The 26,533-nt window shown below is 32.6% G+C and overlaps 1 protein-coding gene across 2 annotated transcripts in view; it reads left to right on the forward strand.

The window, feature by feature from the left end:
* Nucleotides 1–26,533, forward strand: part of LOC126778488 (heterogeneous nuclear ribonucleoprotein L) — a 400,772-nt gene that overhangs the window by 340,955 nt on the left and 33,284 nt on the right. For both annotated transcript variants that reach the window (XM_050502099.1, XM_050502100.1), the window contains exon 5: nt 7,749–7,800. In XM_050502099.1, coding sequence (XP_050358056.1) covers nt 7,749–7,800 — 52 coding nt within the window. The remainder of the gene's footprint in view (nt 1–7,748; nt 7,801–26,533) is intronic.

The raw sequence follows: 26,533 nt of genomic DNA on the forward strand, positions 1-26,533 counted from the left end.
GTTAATTCCCCTGTGTCTGTAATTACACTGGCTCACTCACCGTCTCAGTATAAAGTACAGTTACAGTCGAGTGGAAGGCTAATTAAATATTATCTCTTTCTAGTTGTCGTTGTTAAAATAATAAAAATAGTTTTCATATATTTAATACGGAGCAATAAAATCACTAATTTCGTTCATCGCGGGCGTCCGCTTCAATTTCGTTTAAATTTTTAGTTTAAAATATTACAAAAATATTTTTTTTTTTAAATCGTTTTAGCACTATATGAATAAAATAGGTTGAACAACACTTTAAAATTAAAACTAGAAACTCTGAAAGCATTTTAGTTTTATACCATTATTGTGGCTAGAACATTTTTTTAATATAAAACTACTGGTTCACTCATTAATTTAAATTGGCACACATTTATAATGTCACCGACACATGAATAAACAAATAAGTAATAACAGCTTGTAAATTTCCCATTGTTGGAAACAAAGGCCTCCTATTTAGGAGAATGTTTTGGTACGAATGCTATCGCAAGCTACAATGCAGACTGATTAAAAATATGGGTGGCTTTATCCGACATATACAAGTTCCTTACGATGTTTACGTTTACCGTCTAGAACGAGATGAATTATAAACACAAATTTAAAACATGGATATTAGTAGTGCTCGCCCTGCGTTCGAACCTGCACTCTTAGCTTAAGATTCGCCTGTTCCAGTCACTGGGTAACCTCGGCTTATAAAGCTGTGTATATATAACGCGCGAGCCAATGTTCGAGGGTTGGCCGCGTTTAATGTATACGCAGCTTAAAGCAAAGCACTGTACGTAATTCCAATCAACATTATTTAAAATTACCTTCAATAACTTTTCTTTTAATTTACTCTCAGTAAGCCGGCCGATTATGCAAACAGCTTAAGAAGGATATTACGTTACTATTTACATAAACAGACTAACGTACTTTACATTCTACATTAGTTTATTTTATAGATGATTTTGTTAGATTAAAAATTATAAAGTATAAATCAAAACGTACTCAGGTGTTAAGCCGTAATTATAAATATTTATTTGGCGGATGTTAAGTTAAATACTGATTTCTCTTTTGTTTTCATTACCATTCGAAAGAAGAAGACACAACATTATTTAATGTAGCATCTAAGACGTTTTTGTTGTTTCCGTTTTCTTTGTTTTTAATTTTTATTTTGAACCAATTTTTTTTTTAAACACAAATTTAATTTGTGTTTGTAACTCATCTCATGCTTGATGATGAAGGAAAACATCGTGAGGAAACCTGCATGGTTCTAATTTCATTGAAATTCTGTCACATGTGTATTCTACCAACACGCATTGGAGCAGCGTGGTGGAATAAGCTCCAAACCTTCTCCTCAAAAGGGAGAGGAGGCCTTAGCCCAGCAGTGGGACATTAACAGGCTGTTAATGATTACTGATAATGATGGTTTTTTTTTTGAAAAACACAATATCGTATACTTGTCACATTTATTATTTTAAATTATTTTTTGTCTTTCTGTTATTGTTACTTACGAGACAAGCACTTTAATACGTTTATGAAATTTTAATCGGTGCAAGAACATTATGCATACAGTGTTTGCTTTCAAATGGATGTACATAAAGTGTTTCTAGGTTTAGTTGATAATTTATTAGGATATTATTTATATAACATCCGCTAGCAAACCTTTAATAAATAAATACATTTAACTAATAAATACCTAAACAACATTTATAGGCAAAGCTCTTAATGTTTAAATACTGTTAGTATAATCGTTCGCAAGCGTTAAATATAATTAATTTCATTATTTACTAAATACTATATTTACCGTTTGTATTAGACTATACAAAAATGTCAGAGCCTATTTGAATAAGAAAAGTTTGTTTTAAAAAAATAAAAAATAATATTAACAAAAAAAACAACATTGGACTATTTTATTTCCTCTTAATCGGAAGCGAGGAGAAGCGCTGTGTGCGGCCGCTATTCCGAAGCGCTTTTTCCGCTACTTGAGGTTATAAATCAGGAAGATAACGTATTTTCTTTTAAAACGGGTAAAAAATATATTTATAAAAGACAGAGAAGTTATTTCTTACTGTTATAATCATATCAGCTTTTTCCTGCGAATCGGTTCGTATAGTTTTTCGTTGGTTTCCTAAAAAAAGGACAAAAAGCATTATATTTCCAACGATCAAAGTACCCTCTCAACAGGCAGCGGTGTGCTACACGAAGTTTCTAATAACTTATTTCTGTGATAATTTAGTTATAGGTAGTAGAAAACGTGCCGAGAACAATGGATGAGTTTTATTATATTGCTACATTAGACGCTTAGATGGCGTTATGTGACATGCAATTGCTCGAGGACAAAGGATAAGAGGTAGTAATTGTACAGGCATTATCTATTAATTAAGGGGTTGATTAGTTAAACAAAGCTTTGTCTTCTTCGTTCGAATGTCAAATCAATGATGACAGAAAGAGAGAAATCAGTGTGCAATAATACGATAAATAACGTTTATAATTTATAAGGCCGTTAAAGTCTAACTATAGATTATTATTATGATACTGATATTATGACTGTTCTAACCATTATGTTTATTAAAAATATGTAATGGATTGAATAAAATTTGTACTACACATAAAAATTCTAGAAACTTCGAAGACGATCAATCAATTCGTTTTCCTTATACCCAACACTCTTGACTACTGTGCCCAACTTATCTAGAAAACATTTCACAACCCTCAAGGGAATAGCTTTGATGATCTCTGTTAAATTTCATAGTTTGCAGTGTTAAAATGTTCCCACTGTTAGATATATATATAGAGACGAGCACGAGATTATAAACAAATTAGACACTTGATCTGTGGTGTCGGTCCGGATTTGAACCCAATCATGTAATATCCACGTTTTTTTTTAAATTTATTTAAATAAATAGGCAGACCTATGACGACGGATAGACAATTGTCGCTATAAGAAATAATAACCAACCTTTTTATCGCCAATGCTCCACCTACCTTAGGAACTAAGATTTTATGTCCTTCATGTCTTTAGATACACCGGCTCACGCGTCCTTCGAACAGAAACTTGCACAACTTCCAAGTATCTCCTAGTGTACGCATCGTCAATCCGTCTTGGCCCTTTATTTAATATTTATACGGCCATTTTCTCGACACATCGCCGTCATTTCTCCTCGTAGATATCGTGTAAGTATATAACAATGACAAAAAATGTCAAAACCCAAAAATACGTACAATAAACGTGCCTTAAAAGCGTACAATGTCTAATAAATATTTATAATACTTTATAATGGCATCGACAAATTACGTCACGGTCCGAGGGACCTTAGCGACAAAGGGACTATTATGACACTTCCGTTGGCAAAAATTCACCCCTAAACCGTTCCGTAATGGCAATATAACAGGGATATTAACTGTTAAATGCGATACTTTGTTATGTATTTTTATGATATTTATCATTGGATAATAAGTAAACACACGACCAAAAGAAACATTGTTTTTTTTTTTTTTGAAAAACTTGAATGTCCACAAAGGGAATCCTTAAAAAAGAAAACAAATTACCCTTCATTCGTACTTGATTGGTCTTCCTGCAAGCCCGTCTGGATAAGCGCCGCCCACTTATGACTTCTATATTCTATTCCCAAACAGCAATACTTAGTACTGCTGTGTTCCAGTTTGAAGGGTGAGTGAGCCAATGTAAGTACTGAACGTACTTTAAGTGTCAAGAGACACAATATAACTTTCCCAATATTATTTGGCGATATTGACCATAAGGTGGCCCGGTGGCCCGTCCGTGTTAAAAAAAGCAAAGAAAACCTGTGAAAAAAAAAACCAAAAAGAATATTTTAACAAATGATTTTGACTCTTGAGTAAATTCAACGGTGTCTGCTCACGAGAACTTCTGAATCGTTATTTTACAAGACAATCATGTCATCGAGTCGGTTCAACGGAAGCTGCTGGTTCGGAATGTTGATAGAATTATTCCGACAATTCTGACATTATTTATTTGATGTCTTATTGAATATTCCTTGCTGTCTTACTTAACATACTATCTATAAATGTTCTGTCTAAAATCTAACTCGTATCTTCCTGCACAAGGTCAATTAAGAATTGACAAGCCAGTATATATACCAATAAAAGTCGAATGTGTTGGTCCCTCATCAGGCGAGCATGCTTAATATTTTCGGAGTATATGTCGACCCAAAACCACCTTTCGTTTATTTCATATATACAAACTGTATCAGCGGTCTCATTCAGGGTCTACACAATCGGTCCCATTCATGAGGGCGGCCGATATTTCGAGAGATAAATCAGGTGACAAAAAAATGCTTTTGTATTTCTCTCGGCTATTGCTCTGACAATACCTGGACGCGATTATACATTGTCTATTATATATTTTGACGTTGTCTATTGTTACGTATTTATATACAATTTTTAATTCATTTTAAATGTTTTTTTTTTATTGTTCAACGGAAAATCGTTTTGGAACACTTATCGTTGCTTAGAACTAACCTTTACTGATGGTAGGAAACCCATCTGAATATGTATCACACACTCAATGTGTTGGCGAATACCAAGCAACGAAGATGTGTGCTCACTCACCCTTCAAACCGGAACACAACAATATCAAGTATTGCTGTTTTGCGGTAGAATATCTGATGAGTGGGTGGTACCTACCCAGACGAGCTTGCACAAAGCCCTACCACCAGTTCCACGCTTGTTGGTGCATGAGGAGAACGATTGTGGTCCATGAAATAGGAGGATAGCTCTTAGTATCTCTCGAGAAGGCTGGGAAACTTAACCTTCTTTTGTAAGATTCTCATCTTCCGTGATGATGTCATCCTGACCGTTTTCGGCTACGGCGCCCAATCTCATGATAGATTACCTAACGCAAGACATATTATATATTTAATATGTTATGTAAATATCCTTTGTAATATTTATATTTCATTATCTTATATAAATAATTAGTTTTCGATCTTTGTTTGTGTTTTAATATTGATTTATTAAACAAATTATGAGTTAGTCAAATAAACCGTAATTGCAATATATATATATATATATATATATATATATATATATATATATATATATATATATATATATATTAATTAGTAAAATGAATAAGATCGATTTTATATATATTATTCGAATTTCACGTTTCCGTAATCACAAAAGCGTTTGAACACTTTTAATTTGTGTTTCTACGGAGTTTTAGCATCGTGGTCAACAAATGGCTAAAAGTGTACTAAGTAAATAAGAGAACTTATCCTTATACATAATACAATAATACAAGCTTTATATGTTTGAAATCGCAAGTAGGATGAACGACACATATTAAAACGATCGTGGCAATTAAAATAAGCTGAAAACATTGAAAATTATTATTTTTATATCTTGACAAAAATCTTTTACAGTTTTGTTATAAGATTCATAAATATAATTAAAAGTTTGGCTCGACACCAAAACATAAATAAACGAAAATAGAGCCAAGACGAATAAGGCTTTAATATAATATTAAATGCTGTATGTTTTTGATATCATCTATTTGAATATCTAATCCAATAAATGTTGACAAATTGTATGTTTGTTTTAAAGGAAATATTTACTTTTTTCATAGTGCTATATTGCACTCAATTTTAAACTATGTTTCAGCATGATGATGATGATGATGATGATGTCATCCTCCTGACTGACAGGAGAGATTAACCAACTGTGCAGATATTATAGTGCACAAGTGTGTGCGCAAACACAGGTACACTCTATTCCCTCACTGTCATAATCGGATGGGACAGCAATCTGACTCAACCGGAAAGAGGTTCAGGCGTAGGACCAACGGCTTGACGTGCTGTCTCTGAGGCAAAGGAATCTACACACTTCCAACTTCAAGGCTGCAAGACCTTATTATCTAGCCACTAGTACAACGAGGTAGTCGACATGGTTGCAGGCATAACGATTAAGTTAGTGATTTCCTAAATTTATGTATTTTACATTGGAATGCTAAATAATACCGAATAGATAAGAAATGCAAACAAAACCACCGGTGATAACTAGTCGACGTTTATGATACGCAAGAGCCAGTGTATACGAGAAAATGTTGTTATCGTAAATAACATTAAGACTGGCCATTTCCACTGACATTCGCCAAATATTTGGCTCAGTAAGGCGATGTTTGAAGCCAAATACCAGTGGAGTGAGAGCTTCTCAACGCATAAGATGAACATTACTCCTGTTATCGGATGTTGTTTGTTAGATAACTTCAAGGTTCTCGTTTTAACTACTACTTACTACCTTTTTTATGTAACCTATAATTAGTAGAACGTTTATCGAATAACTTTTCAACCTCTGTTCAACTGTCTATCTGATGTGTTATGTATAGACTGTTGATTGTCTTAAATAAATAAATTAGTATATCGAAGAAGGCTTATACTTAAGTAAAAATATATACATGGGTTCAGATAAAAATGCCTCAGTTCCTAATTTAAAAAAAAAATTGTAGAGGTGGATGATAGCACACCTTGGGAATGAGACGATCGCCGCATGGTTATTTTTCTTTTTTTTTTGTAAATGAAATACATATATAAGTAAAATAAAACTCGCTGAGTTTCTTTCACCGTTACTTCTCAGGACTGGGTGTTTCTTTTTCGAACCGGTGGTATTATATATTTATTGAAGCTGTTAAATAGAAAACTTTCTGTATATCATATAATAGCTAAGGTCCTGAGGGTCGCTAACCTTCGCTTATATTTGAGTCGGTTCAATTTAATAAACATTTCTATAGACTACTTTTTGCACAGTGGTCGAAGTTCTACTGTAATCATTATTCAAAATTTGATTATTTTTCCCATTTTTTTATTTATGGTACTAAAGATCGTCAATAGTTACCACACAAAGAAAAATATTGGCATACAGAGGCGGAAATGATACATAACTTTGTTTTCGCCTATTTATAAATATATGTTACCCAATATTATATATCCTTACAGAAAGCTCGAATTCACAGAATAGATTTTGTATTAAATACATTATATCACAGCTCGGAAGGTAATCGCGTCATTTACTTAATTATACTCGATACTAATTCGATTTCAGAGATAATTACGTTATACGAAATGGATTGTAGTCGGCCAATTTGTCTAATTCGATATGGGAATGGTAATTTTGGTATCACATTTACGAGTTATAGATAGATCATATATTTATAAATACTTATTTGATCGCCTGGTTGACCATGTTGCTAGCTTATAAAGCAACCAATCTCGACGCTCAAATTTTTCAATTGGATTCAAAACCCGAGTCGAGTTAATAAAATGTTTATTCAGTTTTTCCTTGAAATGTTGTTTAAAATAAATATTGTTTTATTTTTTCGTAGTAATGCTGGGCCTCATCGTTCAATTAACGAGATCATTTGGATCTTATTCCACCAGCAATGGCTATCATAGATATAAACGATTAAAAAAAAAATTTGGAATGTGTTTGAAATGAATGTTTATAACAATACAGGCAAGAAGTGTCACCCAGATGACCCAGAAATGGTTTTAGCAAGGTCACATGTTACGTTAAATGTAGTTATAATGTACTAGTTTTCGCCAGCGGCATCGACCGCAATTTTTGGTTTAGGTGTTAGGTATGTATGATACCTGTGCCCTTTACCTTACCTTTTTATTCCTTGATCGCAAGCAATCCATTTATAATATTAGTATTATTTATTAGAATTGAATAAAAAATGAGTATTTTCTTTGTTTCAGCCTGAAAGACTAAACGTTTTCAAAAATGACCAGGACAGCTGGGATTATACATGTGAGTATATATTTATGTTTTAATATTATCTGTGACAATAGAAACATGTATTACGATATTTTTAATAATATTATCTAAAGATTTGTTATATATATTACCTTTCATAGTTAAAAAGTTATCGTGGCCATAATAAGTAGTACTATACTCATAGTTTTTTGTTTCATTTCATTAGAGGAAATGAGTACCTTCTGAACTTCTTGACGTTTCTTATCGGGCGGATCTACATTCCGAACCGGTGGTAGCTTTACATTTAATTCAATACTGTAACATGATGATTCAAAAGCGCTTCTAAGAGCCACCTTTAATAATGTATATTTGGATTTTAATTCAACGTTTGCTAGTTTTCAACTTTAATTTTAATTATTATATTTTTCAATATTTTATCAAGCTACTGCTTGTCAACTCAATTCGAATCTTGAATATTACTTGATACATACATTTACTTTAAAGATAATATTTTAAACTTGCTGTAATACATGCGACTTTGTTAACAAACAGTGATAATTTAATGTATAACAAAACTTTGAAATATTTCGTAATTAACAGTCTTAATAATATAAACATTGCTCAGCGTATCATTAGATAATCAATACTGTGTCCCGTGCAATCAATAATGATAGAAAGAGCGAAATCAGTACTTGACAAAACAGACGCTGAGCAATGTTTATAAATTAGGGCGTTAAAAAACTTATATTTCTTTTATCACAAAACTATGAATAATATGTTTACAATGAGCATTCATACTCATTGTATGAATATCTGAAGATTTCAAAAGTTAAATTATTTTTATTTTAAAAATATATTTTTTTATAGTTAGTGTATTGTTTTATAATAAAACGCATGCATATTTATATGTTCGCAGTAAATTGCATGATTATTTCAATATCACTAAACAACACGTTTATACAACTAAAGATAACTCTTATTTATTACGACTACAATATTTTACAACGTTTTCTTCGAAAACTCAAGTTGCATAAATATACATACACCTCATTAGTACAGTTATTATGAAGTTAAAATTGCATATTTTAAATACATGTGATTATCACGTTATTTTAGTTATCCTGGTGACTGCCTCGTTGGTCTAGTGGCTAAATAGAAGGTCGGCAGATCCCGAGGTCCTGGGTTCGAACCTCGGGTCGGGCCGATAGAAAGTTATTGGGATTTTCTATTGACGAAATCCATTTAGTTCCGTAACAGCCCCGAGTCTGGAAGTTGGAAGTGTTTGTACTCCCGTGCCTCGGAATACACGTTAAAACCGTTACTGTGCTTGAACTCTTTCCGATCGTCTCGGATTTGCTATCACATCGGATTAGGAGAGTAAAATTATGTCATGCGCAAAAGTTTCCGTTGAGAAAATGATCATGATCGAAAACAATGCATTAAAAGTAAAACATATTACGAACATTCACACAGACGCCATTATATTTACTAAATTATATAATACAAAGTAATCTCTAAAATATATATTTTATAATAAATGAGTGAGTACCTAAAGTAAGAGTAAATGAGAACAAAGGTTGTTATTTTTCTCAGAATTTTTTATTTTATTTTTTTATTTAATTTTATTTTATATTCATCTCACGCTCTGCGATGAAGGAAAAATATCGTGAGGTTAACCTGCATGTCCAAGAATCTGAGATTCGTATACCCGAAACGGAACAGCGTGACGGATTACGCGTGTAATCCTGTATGATGGGAGGAAAATTATTTGTAAATCTAATAGGTATAATCTCAGTATATATTTTGTAAATTTTGTTTTATATATTAAAACAGTTTGCAGTTTTGGTCGGATGTGACCAATCGATTAGTTCTAAAGGCGCAAGTAATATAACTAATGTTTGCTCGCCTATTTACCTTGTTACGAATAGTATTTTAATATTTTAATATAAATACATATTAGGTGTAATAACCTTATTTTACTATACTATTATGATACAGTCGTATAAAATTTGAAACACATACCTATACAAAGTAAATTGTCATCTATCTAGGTTTGATTGGTAGATCTTTCACAACCTCGCTATTGTTTAGTGGGAGTTTACGGGTTGTTGAGTCGGTTTTTAGTTAACATTCAATTTTCGTAGACTAATTGTATTCGAAAAATGTTTTAAGTCACTGGTAGTTACGTCGCGCAAATATTTCTCTTCTGACAAAAGAAATTCACTAGTGGCACTTTAACGAAGGCGACAGTTTGAAATAGCAACTTTTAAAAGTGAAACGTATTCTTTTAAAAGTCATCGTTTACTTTTATTTAACTGCGACAGTCGAGTCCTTTGTAGAAATGTGAAATTAAGGAAGATTTTCTTTTAAAAGCCTTTAAATTTATTCTTCGAACTTTTCAGATTTTATTATTGAAACTGAAATGAATCCTTTTGAATGTTACAAGACGTATTTCGAATAATATATAAGCATAAAGTATTCTATTTATAAATATTTACTTTACTTAACAAAAAAAAACAGTACAAACGTATTTTTGTTGTTGACCGTTTAAATACGAGTTGTCAATAGACAAAATCAACAATACATTCTTTCATGAGATCCATTTACGCTGTATGTATACGATTGAATAAAAACATACAATCAAATTAAAGGCATTATTATCGTTGGCTTCAAACGATGGCCTTTTTTAATCTGTTGAAAAACATGATCTACTTTGCATAATAAAAGATTCACGGATGTCGATCGAAGAATTTGAATTCCTCTAATCTAAATCTCTCGTCGGCCATTTCCCTCCCGCGGAAATTGCAGATGTCATCGCCTCTTAATGTTTGACTCACTTAAGCATTCATTTTGTTACAATGTTTTTATTTTTATAAGAATTTATCGGTACAATTAAAGTGCTTATATGTCTAGTCAAACAACACGCTTAAAATATATATGAATTATTCATAACTAATACATGTAAATAAAAGCTCATATCATTACAAAACCGATGATCCAGACTTATGCTTAAGTTAAAAATTTATGTATGTATTATGTAAATTAGAGGGCACATAATAACTTATGACATGTTACCGTCGAGTAGTTTGATTCCGATATGAAGAGAAGAGAAAGAGAGAGAAGAGAAAAGAAAGCAGAGAAGCATAAACTGTATGGTTGGCATATTGAAAACTAACTTCAATATTCAGTCGTAATTTCGGTAAGCAACGAAATTTTCAAACTTAGAAATATTGTAATGTATAATACGTATAATTAGATGCTATAGAGTTCTCTGTGATATTTACAAATCGAAAGAAAAACTTCTCTTTTCGAGTAGCCATTACCAATTCCCAAGAAAATTTTGGTTCGAGAATGCCGTATCCTTTATTTTAAATTTTCAAATTAAAGAAAACACTCGTATTATAGGATGCTGACTATACATTTCTTGCTATTATAATAGAAATGTTTCTTAATAATCTGCTTATCTTTAATCGACTTACTGAAAATATCATCATAGTGTTATCATTTTTTTTTATTAAAAAACAGAAAAGTTTTGTTCGGAAAGACTAAATAGTCTGCAAAGATAAAACGTGAGTTGCTTAAATAAATTGGCAATATTTAAACATAATCTGTCTAGTTGTATACAAAGCGAGTTGGTTCAAGTCAGTTCGAGCATTCGTATGAAATATTTTTATTTCACAAGTTTCGCCTCGGTTCCGCTACGTTTATTTTTACGACGCCGTTTTGGCGCCCAACGTGGGCCTCGATCAGGTGAAACTTTTAATGATTCTTTGTTTATTTCTTTCAATTTTTCGTTTGTTATTATTTCATTTTAATGGTCGTGGTTTTAACACTATCATGAATGGGCTTCATTTGTTATAGAATTTATTAAATATAAATGAAAACGAATGAAAAATAAATACATTTACTTAGAAAGTTTTAAATGTTTGTATCGATTTAATCTGACGTTGACTTTGTAAATAAACAACGAGCTGTCTAATATAAAGTCCAAGATTAAACTTCTGTTTACAAAGAAACTAATACGCTAGACAGGTAATATCTACACGAGACAACGGCTTGGCAAGTGTCACAAATCTTGAAACTACCTTCGATACAAAGCCGTTGGTGGATCATTTTGGCTCGTCTCCAGTGATTACAGATAGCAATATGCTATCGCTCACATCCTTGTACGAGGGATTTTGGACTGGCACTATTACGTCTTGAGCGCTTACCATTTTCAACTCAAGTTCGTAATGTTTCTATCCGATTACATTACAGAGAAACTTGATTAATTTTTTTCAAGTCTGTATATTTATTTGCTTAAGTGAAAGTTGTACAATACGTCAATAAAAACGATTCAAAATATTCTTATTTTAAAAGTTCAATTCAAATTTCAATAAGTTATTGTTTTTTTTATTTTATATATCGGATCTTAAGATGATCAGATTTTTTTTTAATTTGTTTTTCATAATCATTTTACTCCGTCAGTTAATTATATTAATTATAAAAATTACTCACCCAAGAGGTTTCTTATGAGTCAAACGACTGTCTATTGTTGCACGCAAATAATATGTGACAAAACGTAGTTTATATCTTTCAGGTAGAAAGTGTTCAAAGTTTTTATTAAAAATTTAGCCTTGTATTTAATTTAAATAATACGAACTATCTCATAACGGTTGTAGGTGAAGCAAGAATTTGTTTTGTCAAAGATTGACTAAAGTTTTCCACGCTAGTATGGGCCTTATGTCTTATGTTATAAAGGATACAATTGAGTATATGTGTTGTTTGATAAAGCTAAATATTTGTGGAGCACGCAGCTCGGAAGCGCGTGGCTGTGCGGCAAAATATTTGATTTGCGCTCCAGTGCCGTCAGTTTATTGGGATTTTTCTATTTTACCGAACGGATTTGATCGTTTCAAACTGGACGAGAAAGGAAAATTTCTAGCAGATTTCGTATGTATTTTATTTCAATGGTAAAACATATTTTCTAGTACTAGATTTTTCCAATTCAAACAGGATTATTTCAGGTATTTGTATATAAGAAAGACCAATTTCGAAATTGGAAACATTGTCAAACTATCTGTCAAAAATTGCAAAATTTTACTAACTTTTTTTTTGTACTTCATTCGTTTAGTACAAGAACTTTTACTTAAATTCTTCTTTTAATACATTGAATATGAAATAACGCTTAAATGTCCTAAAAGACCGTTATTTGATACGCGAAAATTCCTTTTTTCCTCTGTCTAATTACCGCTCTTACATCCGATTCACCATTATGCGTGAATGCGGTATTTCCATACAATAAGGAGGTCAGACGGCAAACCTTGCGAAGTGCAATTTCCTCACCCCCTTTTCCCCATCCACTACCTTTGCCAGTCCACCCAACGTTTCCGTCCATTAGATATAGGGGTAAAACTACATTAAAGGTAACAGTTGGAAGATGAATTATTGAATTAAATATGAAAAAAAAAGGATATGATCGTGATTTTCCATATTTTCAAAGTGTAAAAACTTAGTAAGCGCTTGAAAAAAATGAATTTTAAGATAGTATGTTTTATTCATTATATCCTGATTGGACTTTGTAATATTGGTTAATATATAAATTTCAGAGTATTTGTATACTTAAATCATTCCATGGATTTAGACTGGGACCTGAGAATGTTGCCAATTTCGTTACGACTAAGATGAAACAGAGATATAAGTTTTGTTTTGGAGTTTACCTGGATCAAACTATTTAACTATTATTATCGTATATACAATCAATAATTAAGGTTTCCTTAATTAAAACGGCTGTCAATATCTATCAGAGCCCAGTAACATTCTACTATATATATTCTACTATTTAATGTTATTATAGTGTTCACGTGTGTACGCAAACACAAGTTTGTTGATTATTCTCTATTCTTTCAATGCGATGAGACGGATTACTATTTCCAAACATATAACTGAGGAATGTCTAGATGGAAAACCCCAATATTTTTTTGGCGAGATCTGAACTCAGTACCTTTGTATCTAAAAACTTATAGTACTAATACGTAAGTTAATCAAAAATAACTTTTCCTTGATTGAAGCGATTCAGTCGCTTCGAAGTTAGTTGGTATTTCGTCCGTGAATTTTTAGATTATATTCAAGGTCATTGGTGTTCCAACCGTTTATTGATAATAACCGGGCTTAAATTCGCGTTCCTGGCAGCGCGGAAGTAATAACAGGCATATAATTACGCAATAAACTTGGTTTCCTTTACGAGTGTCTTGCTCAAGTGAAAATATTTTTTTGTCTTAATTCGAATTCCGTTCTTTATTTAACCCTGCAATTATATGAAAAAAAATGTAGTATAGAATGTTCCTTCTATTACATATGTCCAAACTTGATAAGAATATTTAATTTAAATTTATAATAACAAGGCCAAGAAAATTGGCATTGGTAATTTAGCGCCAACATACATAGGCAATGGCACTGTAAGGGATATGAACTCTTCGTTTACAATGCTGGCCAATATGTTACACTAATAAAACCTGGCAAACACTGTTCCGCCTTTATACATATACCAATTGTCATGGCGATTAGTTTGCGATGTAGAATTGTATATGAACTCCTAGATAGATAGTATAACAAACTGTACCATGAAAAAAAAAAACAACAAGTACATGTCAACTTTTGTGTTGATCGGTCATGTCTGCTGTCGAAGTCTGTTTATCTTAAATAGATATTATATCTCTATCAATATATCTATTATATAAATATATAAGATTTGTTTCCCGTCCCTTCATACCAGCCAGCGGTCCAGCTGTTTACCATATATATTCTACCAAATCAAACAGCAATACTGAGTATTATTGTGCTTCGGTTTGAACGGTAGTGAGTAACAGACAAAAAAGGCATGACATCTTAGTTTTCAAGGTAAATGGCTCAATTACGATCTTCCTACCATCAAGTGGCCACTTTTAAGTCTGGCAAACATAAATAAGGGGAGTTCAATGACATATATATACATATACACGTACAGAAGAATTATGAAGATCTAAGAAAGTCGATGTAACATTATAACACATGGAAAAAATAAGTGAACAAAGAGCAAAATTAAAAGGCAGACAATTAATAGCCTCATTCCGTGCGAGCGGTAGCTGCTTGTAGCAGATGTTAAAATAATAACAATGAAATATTACTTAATACAAGCACTAGGAATTATTTAATATTTGTCACTTGGAAATATGTTATTATATATACATATTTATTTATATAATATAAATGACTTCTGTTATAACCAAACTACTACAATAATTTCGAGTCTAGAAATATAAATCCCATCAATAACATAAATGTGAAATGTGTGCCAAGTTCAATGGTCAGTCCTGAAATTTATTTATAACAATATAAAATATTTTATAACAACTTTAAATATAATTTCTTTTTGTAACTTAGGATAACATATTGAAGCCTAAGGTCTGACTTGGCTGATTTGATGGCTGTGGGCCTATTTCAACTGCTATTTTTTTATATTGATGACTAACGTCATACAAAAATAGTTATCACATGTTAGAACTGAATTATTTAATTAGATACTGTAGTTACTATGATAATCTTAAAAGCTCAAAATATATTTTCAGCATGTGACGTCAGGCTATTCAATATCAAACGATTACCGACTTGTAATAATGATTCGCTGGGTATGACAGGTCCTGAGGAAATTCAAAATATTAAGGTATATTTTATCGCGGTATTCCTTATATCTAAGGATCGTTACCTTCCGTGACGGTACGATACGAACTGACATTGAATGTTGTACTATCACGCCATTCGACTCGATAAAATATTCAACTACCTTCGCTTACCACCTCAATCAAATATCGACTCTATTTCCATCAATTAAAAGCTATAATCGTTTAATATATTTAGACCGACTATAACGGTGCGTTTGTTATTGGAATTTGAATCTTGCATATATAGTTCTAAAGTTTGACTTTTGAATATATACAGTGTGAAGTTGTAAGGTAGCTTGGAGGGTACAAATTAAATGAATTGTAATGAAGTGCCTTCGCGGTTCTCGTATGTTTACAAGTGCCTTTTTCGTACTTTTCAAAAAGTAAAAGCTTACAGCCAAGGGGTTGATTTTTTTTCAATTTTCTATGTATGCTTTTTTTCCTTAACTTTAAGTTAATGTAGTTTTAAACGTTTTACCTTAGTGATGTTTTGACGATATTAATTGGATTTCATTGTTTTTATGTCACTGTTAACTGCAGCATTGATCAAATAAGCTGCCCAGATCCCAAACTCCTATGTTTTTTTTATAGTATAGGTGGGCGGACGAGCATATGGCCACCTGATGGTAAGTGGTCACCAACGCCCAAAGACATTGGCCATGTAGGAATTGTTAACCATCGCTTAAATCGCCAATGCGCCACCAACCTTGGGAACTAAGATGTTTTGTCCCTTGTGCCTGTAATTAAACTGGCTCACTCACCTTTCAAACCGGAACACAACAATACAAAGTTCTGCTGTTTTACGGTAGAATATATGATGAGTGGGTGGTACCTACTTCAGTAAAATGTATAATAATATAATAAATAAATTATATAACTTTATATCGTGGGTCGCAAAGGTTGGCCTATAAAAACTTAATGGGTACTTTCCGTCAAGAAACTCTCAATAGCAACACGGAGTCTAAATATCTAAGTAAAAAAAAGTCATAAACACATATTATATATCATATATATATATATATATATATATATATATATATATATATATATATGCTGGTATACAGTTTATGTGACTATGGAATATATATATATATATATATATATATAAATATAAATACATATATACATTGTTTTTTGGAGAAGAATTGACGAGCCGGTCGGCGTGGTTGGTGGATACTTGCCTTTCACGCCGATGGTTGTGGGTTCGATTCTCACACAGGACAGACATTTATGTGTATGAACATCTCTGTTTGTCCTGAGTCTGGGTGTAATCATCAATATATGTAAATATGTATTTACAAAAGAAAAGTAGTATACGTAGTATATCAGTTTCCATAGTACAAGCTCTGCTCAATTTGGGATCAAATGGTCGTGTGTGAATAATGTCCCAGGATATTTATTATTATTATTTATTATTTTTTAACTATCTATCTGTGTAGTTACACCCACTTGAGGTTACAGCGCTAAAACTTCTATACCGTTGAACAGGTGGCCGTGGTTATTTTGCGCTATTTAAAACTTTAACTAAACATATATTGTCCTCCAGACCGATTTCGGCCACGGCGGCCAATCTCAAGAGAGATTAGACAACTACGCAGGAGATATTATAGTGCACAAGTGTGTGCACAAACACAGGTTCACTCTCTATACTCTTCACTCTCTCCCTAACTCTCATAATCCGATGGGACGACAATCTAAATATATACACATATATATATAAATAGTATAATGGACTTACAAAAAAGCAATAACTTCCATATTACTGATTGCCTTAATAAATTAAAAAAAAATCTTAAACATTTTTTTAAATAAAGTTATCTCCATTTGTTGTATTTGTAAATTTTTATCGTTTAATAATTTCAAATTTATTATTAATATTATTACCTTATATAAGACGTTTATTAGTTTTCCAACTAAAACTTATGTGTTACTTAATTATATACTGCACAGACATATATAAATACATCACTTGTATATTGTTTCATGTAAGCGTGTGATGTTTCCTTGTTGGAGGCAAAATGAAATATATCGATAGATCTGTGTTTGAAGTGCGACACATATGTAACTCTATAACAAGAAATGTTGTCAATAAAAAGGTACTCGTCTCGTTTATTTCAAAACTGACTGTGCGGTTCATTTGTCCGCCTACCGATATTAAAAAAAAAAAAAACACGCCAATTTCTCGATGACATTTTGCTACAAGTTCTATGATGTCGTGACTCGTAGCGTGTTCGAGTAGCTGTAACTATTTAGTATTCAACCTGTCCGATGTACGTCGATATCTCGTAGCGAATTATTTATCGTTTCTACGAGGTATAGCTGTAAATATACAACTTGATTGATACGTCACGATGACACGGAAACTTTGTATAATATTACTAGGTAATATTAATAGGTAAGTTTCGTTCGTTTGCTTTATAGTGAAACGACTTTTTAATTGTGACATGTTATATTTTTCTTATATTAGTGCTTGTTTTTGTTTAATATTCTGTAAAAATAACCCATAATTTGAGCCATACTGATCGTTGCTTAAAATTCGTCCGATTGCTCTCGATAGATAGAACATAGACGAATCAAAGTAACAATAAATAGCTCTTGAATATAAAAAAAATCGCGTATCCTATTCATTCTATTCAGTAAAATCTTGTAAAAATCTTAAAAAAAGTATACTTTTGAATAAAATATATTATTAATTACTAACGTTCAATTGACTTGGTCAAAGTGAAATCATCTCAAAAGCCGAGATGGCCTAGTGGTAAGAACGCGTGAATCTTAACCGATGATCGTGGGTTCAAACCCGGGCAAGCACCACTGAATTTTCATGTGCTTAATTTGTGATTATAATTCATCTCGTGCTTGACGGTGAAGGAAAACATCGTGAGGAAACCTGCATGTGTCTAATTTCACTGAAATTCTGCCACATGTGTATTCCACCAACCCGCATTGGAGCAGCGTGGTGGAATAAGCTCCAAACCTTCTCCTCAAAAAGAGGTGCGGAGGCTTTTAGCCCAGCAGTGGGACATTCACAGGCTGTTACGGTATAACGTTCAATTGAGTTTAAATTTTTTTTATCATACTCATTGTATATTTAGACAAAGACAGGACACGGAGCAAATGGTTATATAGCATTAAACAGTAAAAGTAAGGCACGACTTTCGGGGGTCTTAAGTTGCCTCGTTAAAGTTAATATTTAAAAAAAAAATCATGCTCATTCTTATTCTAAATAATTTAAACAAAATTTATTTGACGGGATTAATAATATTGCTATATATAAGATATATTTCTATAGATAAGAATATTTTTCTTAATTTTTGGGCTTAAAAGAGATAGCAAGTCTATTGATAAGTAACTCTGCAAAGTCAATTGTATTATAAAATTCCACAGATTTTTAACTTTGCAATAAATTAATAATTTAAACCATTTAAAAAAAACACTCATTAAATTCATATTCGCTAATATACCAATAAAATATTACATATTATGTCGATGTTAAAGGACTAAACTAAAGTTATTTGGTACTGAATAGAACTTATTTTCTCTGGCAACACTGTTGCATAAATTATGATGAAACTTGTCATAATGACAGATAGATATTCTTTTTGCTCCGACAAAAAGGGTTTTCATGAGACTGTCAAAGGACATATTTCTACATTTACATATTTCACGAAAGAACGCACTCCCTCTCAGTAAGCCGTATATAATGTTTCTAAATCGACAAAACATGTCGCTTCGAGTGTAACACTATGGCAGACCTTGATTTGTCATATCAAAAATTAAGATTTACAGCTTCATTCGAGAAGGCTCTCTTTACATTTCTAATAATTAAACATCATGTTTGTATCAAACTAAATTAAATTCATATATCTTATGTCAGTTAATGTTATAAACCTTTTTTTTATAGAATAGGAAGGCGGACGAGCATATGGGCTACCTAATGGTAAGTGGTCACCAACGCCCATAGACATTAGCATTGTAAGAAATGTTAACCATCGCGTACATCTCCAATGCGCCACCAACCTAGAGAACTAAGATGCGGTAGAATATCTGATGAGTGGGTGGTACCTACCCAGGCGAGCTTGCAGGAAGCTCTACCACCAGTAACTAAGTCCCCCGGTGCATCTTTCTGCCTGTCTGAACTAGATAGAATATGTAATGTTAGGTTAGTGATTAATTGTTCATTAGGTAAATAGTTTAACATGTCGGAAAACAATTATGCCGACAGGAACCTTTATTAGCGTTAACATAAATTATTCGAGTTATATATATTAGTATTAGAGTTATGAACTTTTTATGAAGATCTTTATTCTACCCGTGTGTAGCTTGTAGATATATTTTCTTGTTATATAACTTACTAACATTCTAGCATTAAAAAGATAAATATATCATTATTTGTTTTCGCTGTGTATAATAACATAAAGACATTCTAATAAAGTAATTATTGTACTTAATTTTATGTATAACTCAAGTTTCTCAGTGTGTTTGATGTAATTCAGTACAATGTTAAACTCAGGCAAACAAATCTAATTTTTATGCTTAATCTCAATATAGTTGATTTCCGAACCGGTGGTAGATTTATGACAATCAATAAGTAACGCGTCTATATTTAATAGAGATTTTCGACTTTAACTATCAAATTCATCTCGTAATCGGCGCTTAAGGATAGTGTCTTGAGGAATTCTTGCTGGTAGAAAAATCTTTTATGTTTGCATACATCACATTACCAAAGTTAATATAGATGGAGGCGAATGGAGGATCAATCGCTGACCCGAATGAATTGGGAAGAGGGTAAGCGATTGATGATTTAATAAGGGTCATTCATATTACTAGTTTACCTATATATTCGTCTATTCTGAATTATATATCTAGTGATACTTTTGTGACCTTCAAGAATAAATGTTCTTATACGCCTTATTTATTGATTGCGTGTATGGAAGCAAATGACATGACACGCCGCTGCTTAGTTCGTCCAATTAACAATAGACTTTTCCATACCGTAATCCCGTCCCGGTGACTAGTCTCGGAGATACTTACTGCGTAAGTGATTAAATTGCATTCGTGTGTGTGCGTGTGTGATAGTAACTCAGGTGTACTGTATTTCCTTATTATTAAGTCTCATTGGAAATTGAAACCGACACAAGCGGATAACCCACGACTTCACGTGCATCATGAGGCACGGAAGTGGCATTCATTTATTTACGATAGGAAGGTAGACAGGAAAGTCTAATGATAGTAGTCAGATTCGTCCATGTACATTGCATTTCATATATAAAAGCTATTCCTCAATGATCCGCGAATTCACGTATAATTCAAACATAGCAAATTATTGCTGTTTGACGATAAAACCTGCTTCCCCCTTCCTTCATAAGTCTACGCGTGCTGGCTCTCGATGTCACCGTCTAACTGGGACATCTATTCCATCGCGCACAAAGAAATTTGGCAACTCATTTCTTTGTCGCACTTCCAAAAATGGAATTCCTTACCAGCTCACGTGTTCCCCTCCTCTTAGAACCCGGGTTCCTTCAAACGAGGCTTGAAGAGGCATCTTGCGGGCCGGCAACGCGGGGGTGGCTAGTGCAGAACATTCTTCCCGACTGTACTCGTCGGCCGTCGTCGCGTTTGGACTCTACTACCACTTACCAACAGGTGGAGTAGAGTCATTTGCCCTCCCGGCGCATATAAAACAAAATAACTGATGATTCCAAACGGGCTTGTTACATAATCATAATCTAAATCATATTGTTTAACTCTTTTTTTATATTTTGTTTCTTTATTATCCTTTTTTTTTGTGAATAATGATTCTTATTATAACCGCTAATAAAACTGACAGTCCTATCGATTGTTCGTTATTCTTTTCAGCCGTATGTTCGTTTATTAGTATTCATAGCGGCATACGCTGGTGATATTGACTCCGGCCCAATATTTTATTCAATTATATGTAAAACCTTCGTCTTATTGTATTCTTTGCCACGAATTCTTTAGTGACATGTAAGGCAACTAACCGTCGAACTTTACTCTGCTCGTGTTGATTTTGTTATTCGTATATGGAGGTTGGACGTGCAAAAATATCAATTATATTTGTTAATATATTCAACATTTATCAGGATTAAATTAAATTTAAAGCTTACGTTTCGAATATAGATTATAGATTCTATTTATAATTTTTTTGACTAATTTCGGCAGTTCTTACAAAGTGAGATGAAACCGTATTGATTTTATTATTATATTTCTTATTTGTATGTCACGTTGAAGTGAAATATATTTATTCCTTATGTAATTTTTTTTTTGTCAATTTTATAAATTTCACTGACATCTCACTCTTGAACTCGGAACCTAATAAAGATGCCTTAATACAAAGACTCCTTGTAAAATGAAACCTAAAACTATATATTATCTGTAGTGTATATTATGTTTTGCGACTTTTTTTACATATTCGATACCGTTGACTGCGATTTGTATACAAAGAAAACAGCGCCGTCTAATGACAATAATAATCTGAATTCCATAAATACCACAGTTAACGGCAACTCTAATCGAATAAATAAAAAAACTCGCACAAGACACACTGTTCCCAGTTAAATAAACGCACTATTTTAATAAAGAAAACATAAAACGTATATACATTTTTTTTTTTTGTAAAAATATCATAATAAATATTTTGTTATCGTTCGATTTAGACAATTTAATCTAATTTCGTCTGAAAAAATATTGCCTAATTTTGTCTACACACATTAAAAAAATGTACTGTATGTAATGTATGTATGTATGTATGTACTGTTCATTAATCGATTAACTCAATGATTCGTAACAGCAAAACAAACAAACAAATATTTATATATTCTCAATCTGTAATTATTAATAATTATTATAAAAGCCTTTTAAACAATAAATCAAATCAAAGCGTAACTGTCACTTTTAAAAGATGGTTACTATTTAAAGCAACGATGCAGAATGTCAAGGCATGCTACACGTGGCTTCGTAGGCAGTTCTCGATGTGCCGAAACGATTGTCGTTCCGGTAAAAGTTTCGTTCCGGTAAAACTTCAATAGAATTTCGAATACGATATATTTGTCGGTTAGAATAAATAAATTACGTGTTAACACATTTTTTAAACTATTTCAAAAAATTAAGATCTACGATTTTCTTGTATAATTGCGTTGGTAACAGCCTATGAATGTCCCATTGCTGGGCTATGGCCTTTATTCCTTTTTGAGGAGGTTTCGAGCTTCTTCCACCACGCTGCTACAATGCGGGTTGGTATAATTGCGTGCCTGCGATTTATTAAGAAACTACTCGTATATATGACGTACATTTAAACTTATGTTTAAAGATATTCACTTTAAGGATAATATTTTTTTACACATATTACAATATTTACGTGCTCTTATTATATACTTGAAGTCATTTAAATTTAATATTTGTGCCTATTAATTAACAAACTTGGTTCGTTTATTTAAAAATGCTATTAAATTCAACATTTTTGCCTTAACCGTGTTTTTTCCAACGTAAAAACGTCCTATTATAATAAAAATCGTTTGTCTATTTTTGTATTTTAATTTATTAATACATTAAATGTTTCCATGCAACTAATGAGGAAAAGCAAATGTCAAAATCCGACCAACACGTCATATTATCCTTAGGATACAGTTTAAACCGGTTTTTACTGTTTATATTGTATGTGGGTAGAACACGTGTAATGAGAACGTGGTGCGCGAAAACTAAAGTTATACACCGAGACTGTCTATTGGATGACTAAAACAGAAGGTAGGAGCGTGGAATAATTTTGAAAACCACGAATGTGAACTTGGACAAATGATAGGTCGAGTGACTTATTTGTTTGTAGAATTCGTCTCATGTTTTTCATTGAATTCTGTCGAAAAAAAGAAAGAATAGGAGAATATTCTAAATGCTTGCAATTCTGCTAAGATTATTTTCATTATGCTTTCACTACATAATTCACACGTATGAAAAGTGCTGTAGCATATTAGAAGAGTCTATTTTAACCCATCCATTTTACCGACCGATTCTTCTGATTTATGTTAAAATTAAAATTGTAAAATAACAATTCAAGTGTGCTTGTCATACATAGCCTAACCGTAGCAGCCTGTGAATGTCCCACTGCTGGGCTAAAGGCCTCCTCTCCTCTTTTTGAGGAGAAGGCTTGGAGCTTATTTCACCACGCTGCTCTAATGCGGGTTGGCGGAATATACATGTGGCAGAATTGAAAAGTGAAATTAGACACATGCAGGTTTCCTCACGATGTTTTCCTTCACCGTAAAGCACGAGATCAATTATAATCACAAATTAAGCACATGCTTCAGTGGTGCTTTCCCGGGTTTGAACCCACGATCATCGGTCAAGATTCACGCGTTCTTACCTACCTTAAAATATATTTATCATTTATCATAGCCCACTCGAATAAAATATATTTTGACTTTGAATAACCACGACATGTTTCTTTAAAAGTTAGGATACTATAACAAGATACTATTACGGGTTTCTGGTAACTAATCATTTTTAGTTTATGTCATTGTATATCTTAAAAATATAAATTTAATATTTTTGCATTTATTTATTAATTTTGATTTCAAATTACATTGCAAAACTATCGAATAGAGATTTAAGAATCATATTGTCTGGAGTTGTTGGGTATTTTCTCCAATCTTACTACTGAGAGCGTTTTTAGTTGTAAGAAATCTTTGTTTGGCTGTTGAATTTTAAAGATCCCCCCCTTGTCAATGGATAATCATGACATGACATGACACGAGATAGTGTGCCTCTTGATTGTTAGTAGTCAGCTCTGCCTATCGGGTGTTATATCATCCCCTAGGCAGAGCTTGTGTGTGTGTGTGTAATTACCCGGTTCACTCTCAAACCGGAACAGAGCAATATAAAGTTTTAAACGATTGATGGCTTAAAACGAAGGTTGCTTATTTTCTGTATGTTATACTTTTTACTTTTAAGAGCTAAGATGGTCTAGTGGCAAGGCTGGCGCTTCTGAATTTTGAACATTTGAATTAAGATATAATGAGGAATTGCATGTGTCAGATGAAATTCAGTCACATGTGTAATCCACCAAACTAATGATGGAATAAGTCTCGTAGCAAAATTTTAGGAGTTTAACCCCTTGACAGTCCAGCTATGGGACATTCAAAAGCTGTTCTTTAACAGTAACAGCCTGTTAATGTCCCACTGCTGGGCTAAGGCCTCCTCTCCCTTTTGAGGAGAAGGTTTGGAGCTTATTCCACCACGCTGCTCCAATGCGGGTTGGTAGAATACACATGTGGCAGAATTTCAATGAAATCAGACACATGCAGGTTTCCTCGCGATGTTTTCCTTCACCGTCAAGCACGAGATGAATTATAAACACAAATTAAGCACATGAAAATTCAGTGGTACTTGCCTGGGTTTGAACCCACGATAATCGGTTAAGATTCACGCCTTCTAACCACTAGGCCATTTCGGCTTTTTTTAAGCTGTTTGTTTTTAAGCTGTTCTTTACTTTTAATTATTTCATACTCAACTTTATAAATACTTAGAATTAAAGAATTTAACCAATCCTATGACGGAAAATGACAGATTGATCAAGATTGATCTTATTAATGCTTAATATTTCATGACCTTTCGGTGTCAGTGAACGGTTAATGAAAGAAATGTTTCCACGTATGTACATATGTACGTTGAACGTGCTTTCCTAAGAATTCACTTTATATTCATGAGAACTTACGTAACATATGTTTATATATAAATCAAACGAAACCGCGCATACAAACTAGTTATTTGATAAGGAAATTCTATAATACAAAAGAACTACGGAACTCGAATGGCGTCTCCTTAATGCTATTAGGGTCATAACGAACAAGAGCTCATTAAAAGTTTTAATGAAATAACTGAAGTTAACCGCGAGGTGAATAATAAATATAAATAAATATCTTATGTATGCGTGTGCGTATTTATACATCATTTATTATACATAAGTATATTAGATTCATGCATGACACATCTGACATGGTGGTTGGGTTTTGTGCAAGTCCTGTCTGTGTTGGTACCATCCGTTCATCGCATGTTCTACCGCCAAGCAGCAATTACAAATTTAGTATTGTTGTGTTCCGGTTTGGAGGGCGAGTGAACCAGTTTAACTACAGGTACAAGGGACATAACATCTTAGTGCCCTGTCTCCGGCGATGATGATCATTTAGCAACAGGAGGCCCATGTGTCAGTCCGACTTCCTATATTGTAAAAAAAAAATACATAAATTTTAAGCGGATTAACTTGCGAATCGCAATAATAATAATAAATTTATTTTTTCTCTCCCACAGACAATAATGTTTACATTTTTTTTAAATATATATATATATATATATACAAATAAAGTTATATGTGGGAGACAGGAGCCCAAACTAGGTTGACCTGTACTAAGGGTCTCCTGGTGGGGGAGACAGGAGACTGTCTTGGGTAAGGCATGACTTACATATATAATAATATCATTATATACTGAAACCTATACATATGCTAGATGTAAGTTTAATAAGTGTTGGTGTAGTAATTTCATTTAGGCATATCAAATTAAAAAAAACGTATCCTCGATGTTTAGTAAGTAGCAGCAAGTAGTAGTATATATTATAAATTATAGTTGTATATTAAATAAAGGGAAGTAGGCTTTTATCGGTGTTTCTAAATCGACTTTACAAACACTTTGAAAGTGTTCGTTTCATTTAATCAACGTTATATAACGAGGTTTTAAGTTCATTGTCCTGGAAATTCTAAGAAATAGACCAAAAAGAGGAAAAGTTACGGGTTTAATGTTGTAAATAATAAATTTCAAGAGGAACAGGATCTCGTCTCGCATTACCGTCTCTATTTCTCTTTGTCATGCAATGTGAACAAGATGCATGCAGCTGGATTCAGATAGAGCGAAATCGCTTTGGGATAGAGAATCTTATGTACATATATATATATATATATATATATATATATATATATATATATATATATATTGTTTAGTTAAATTTAGAAGTTTTACGATACGTTTTACGGTACGATCTCTAAACAAAATTTACAAAAATGACTCTCATTTTCGTTTATATAGTAGCCATTTCGATTTAGTTTA

The sequence above is a fragment of the Nymphalis io genome, chromosome 26 (genome assembly GCF_905147045.1).
Source record: "Nymphalis io chromosome 26, ilAglIoxx1.1, whole genome shotgun sequence".
NCBI classification, from domain to species: domain Eukaryota; kingdom Metazoa; phylum Arthropoda; class Insecta; order Lepidoptera; family Nymphalidae; genus Nymphalis; species Nymphalis io.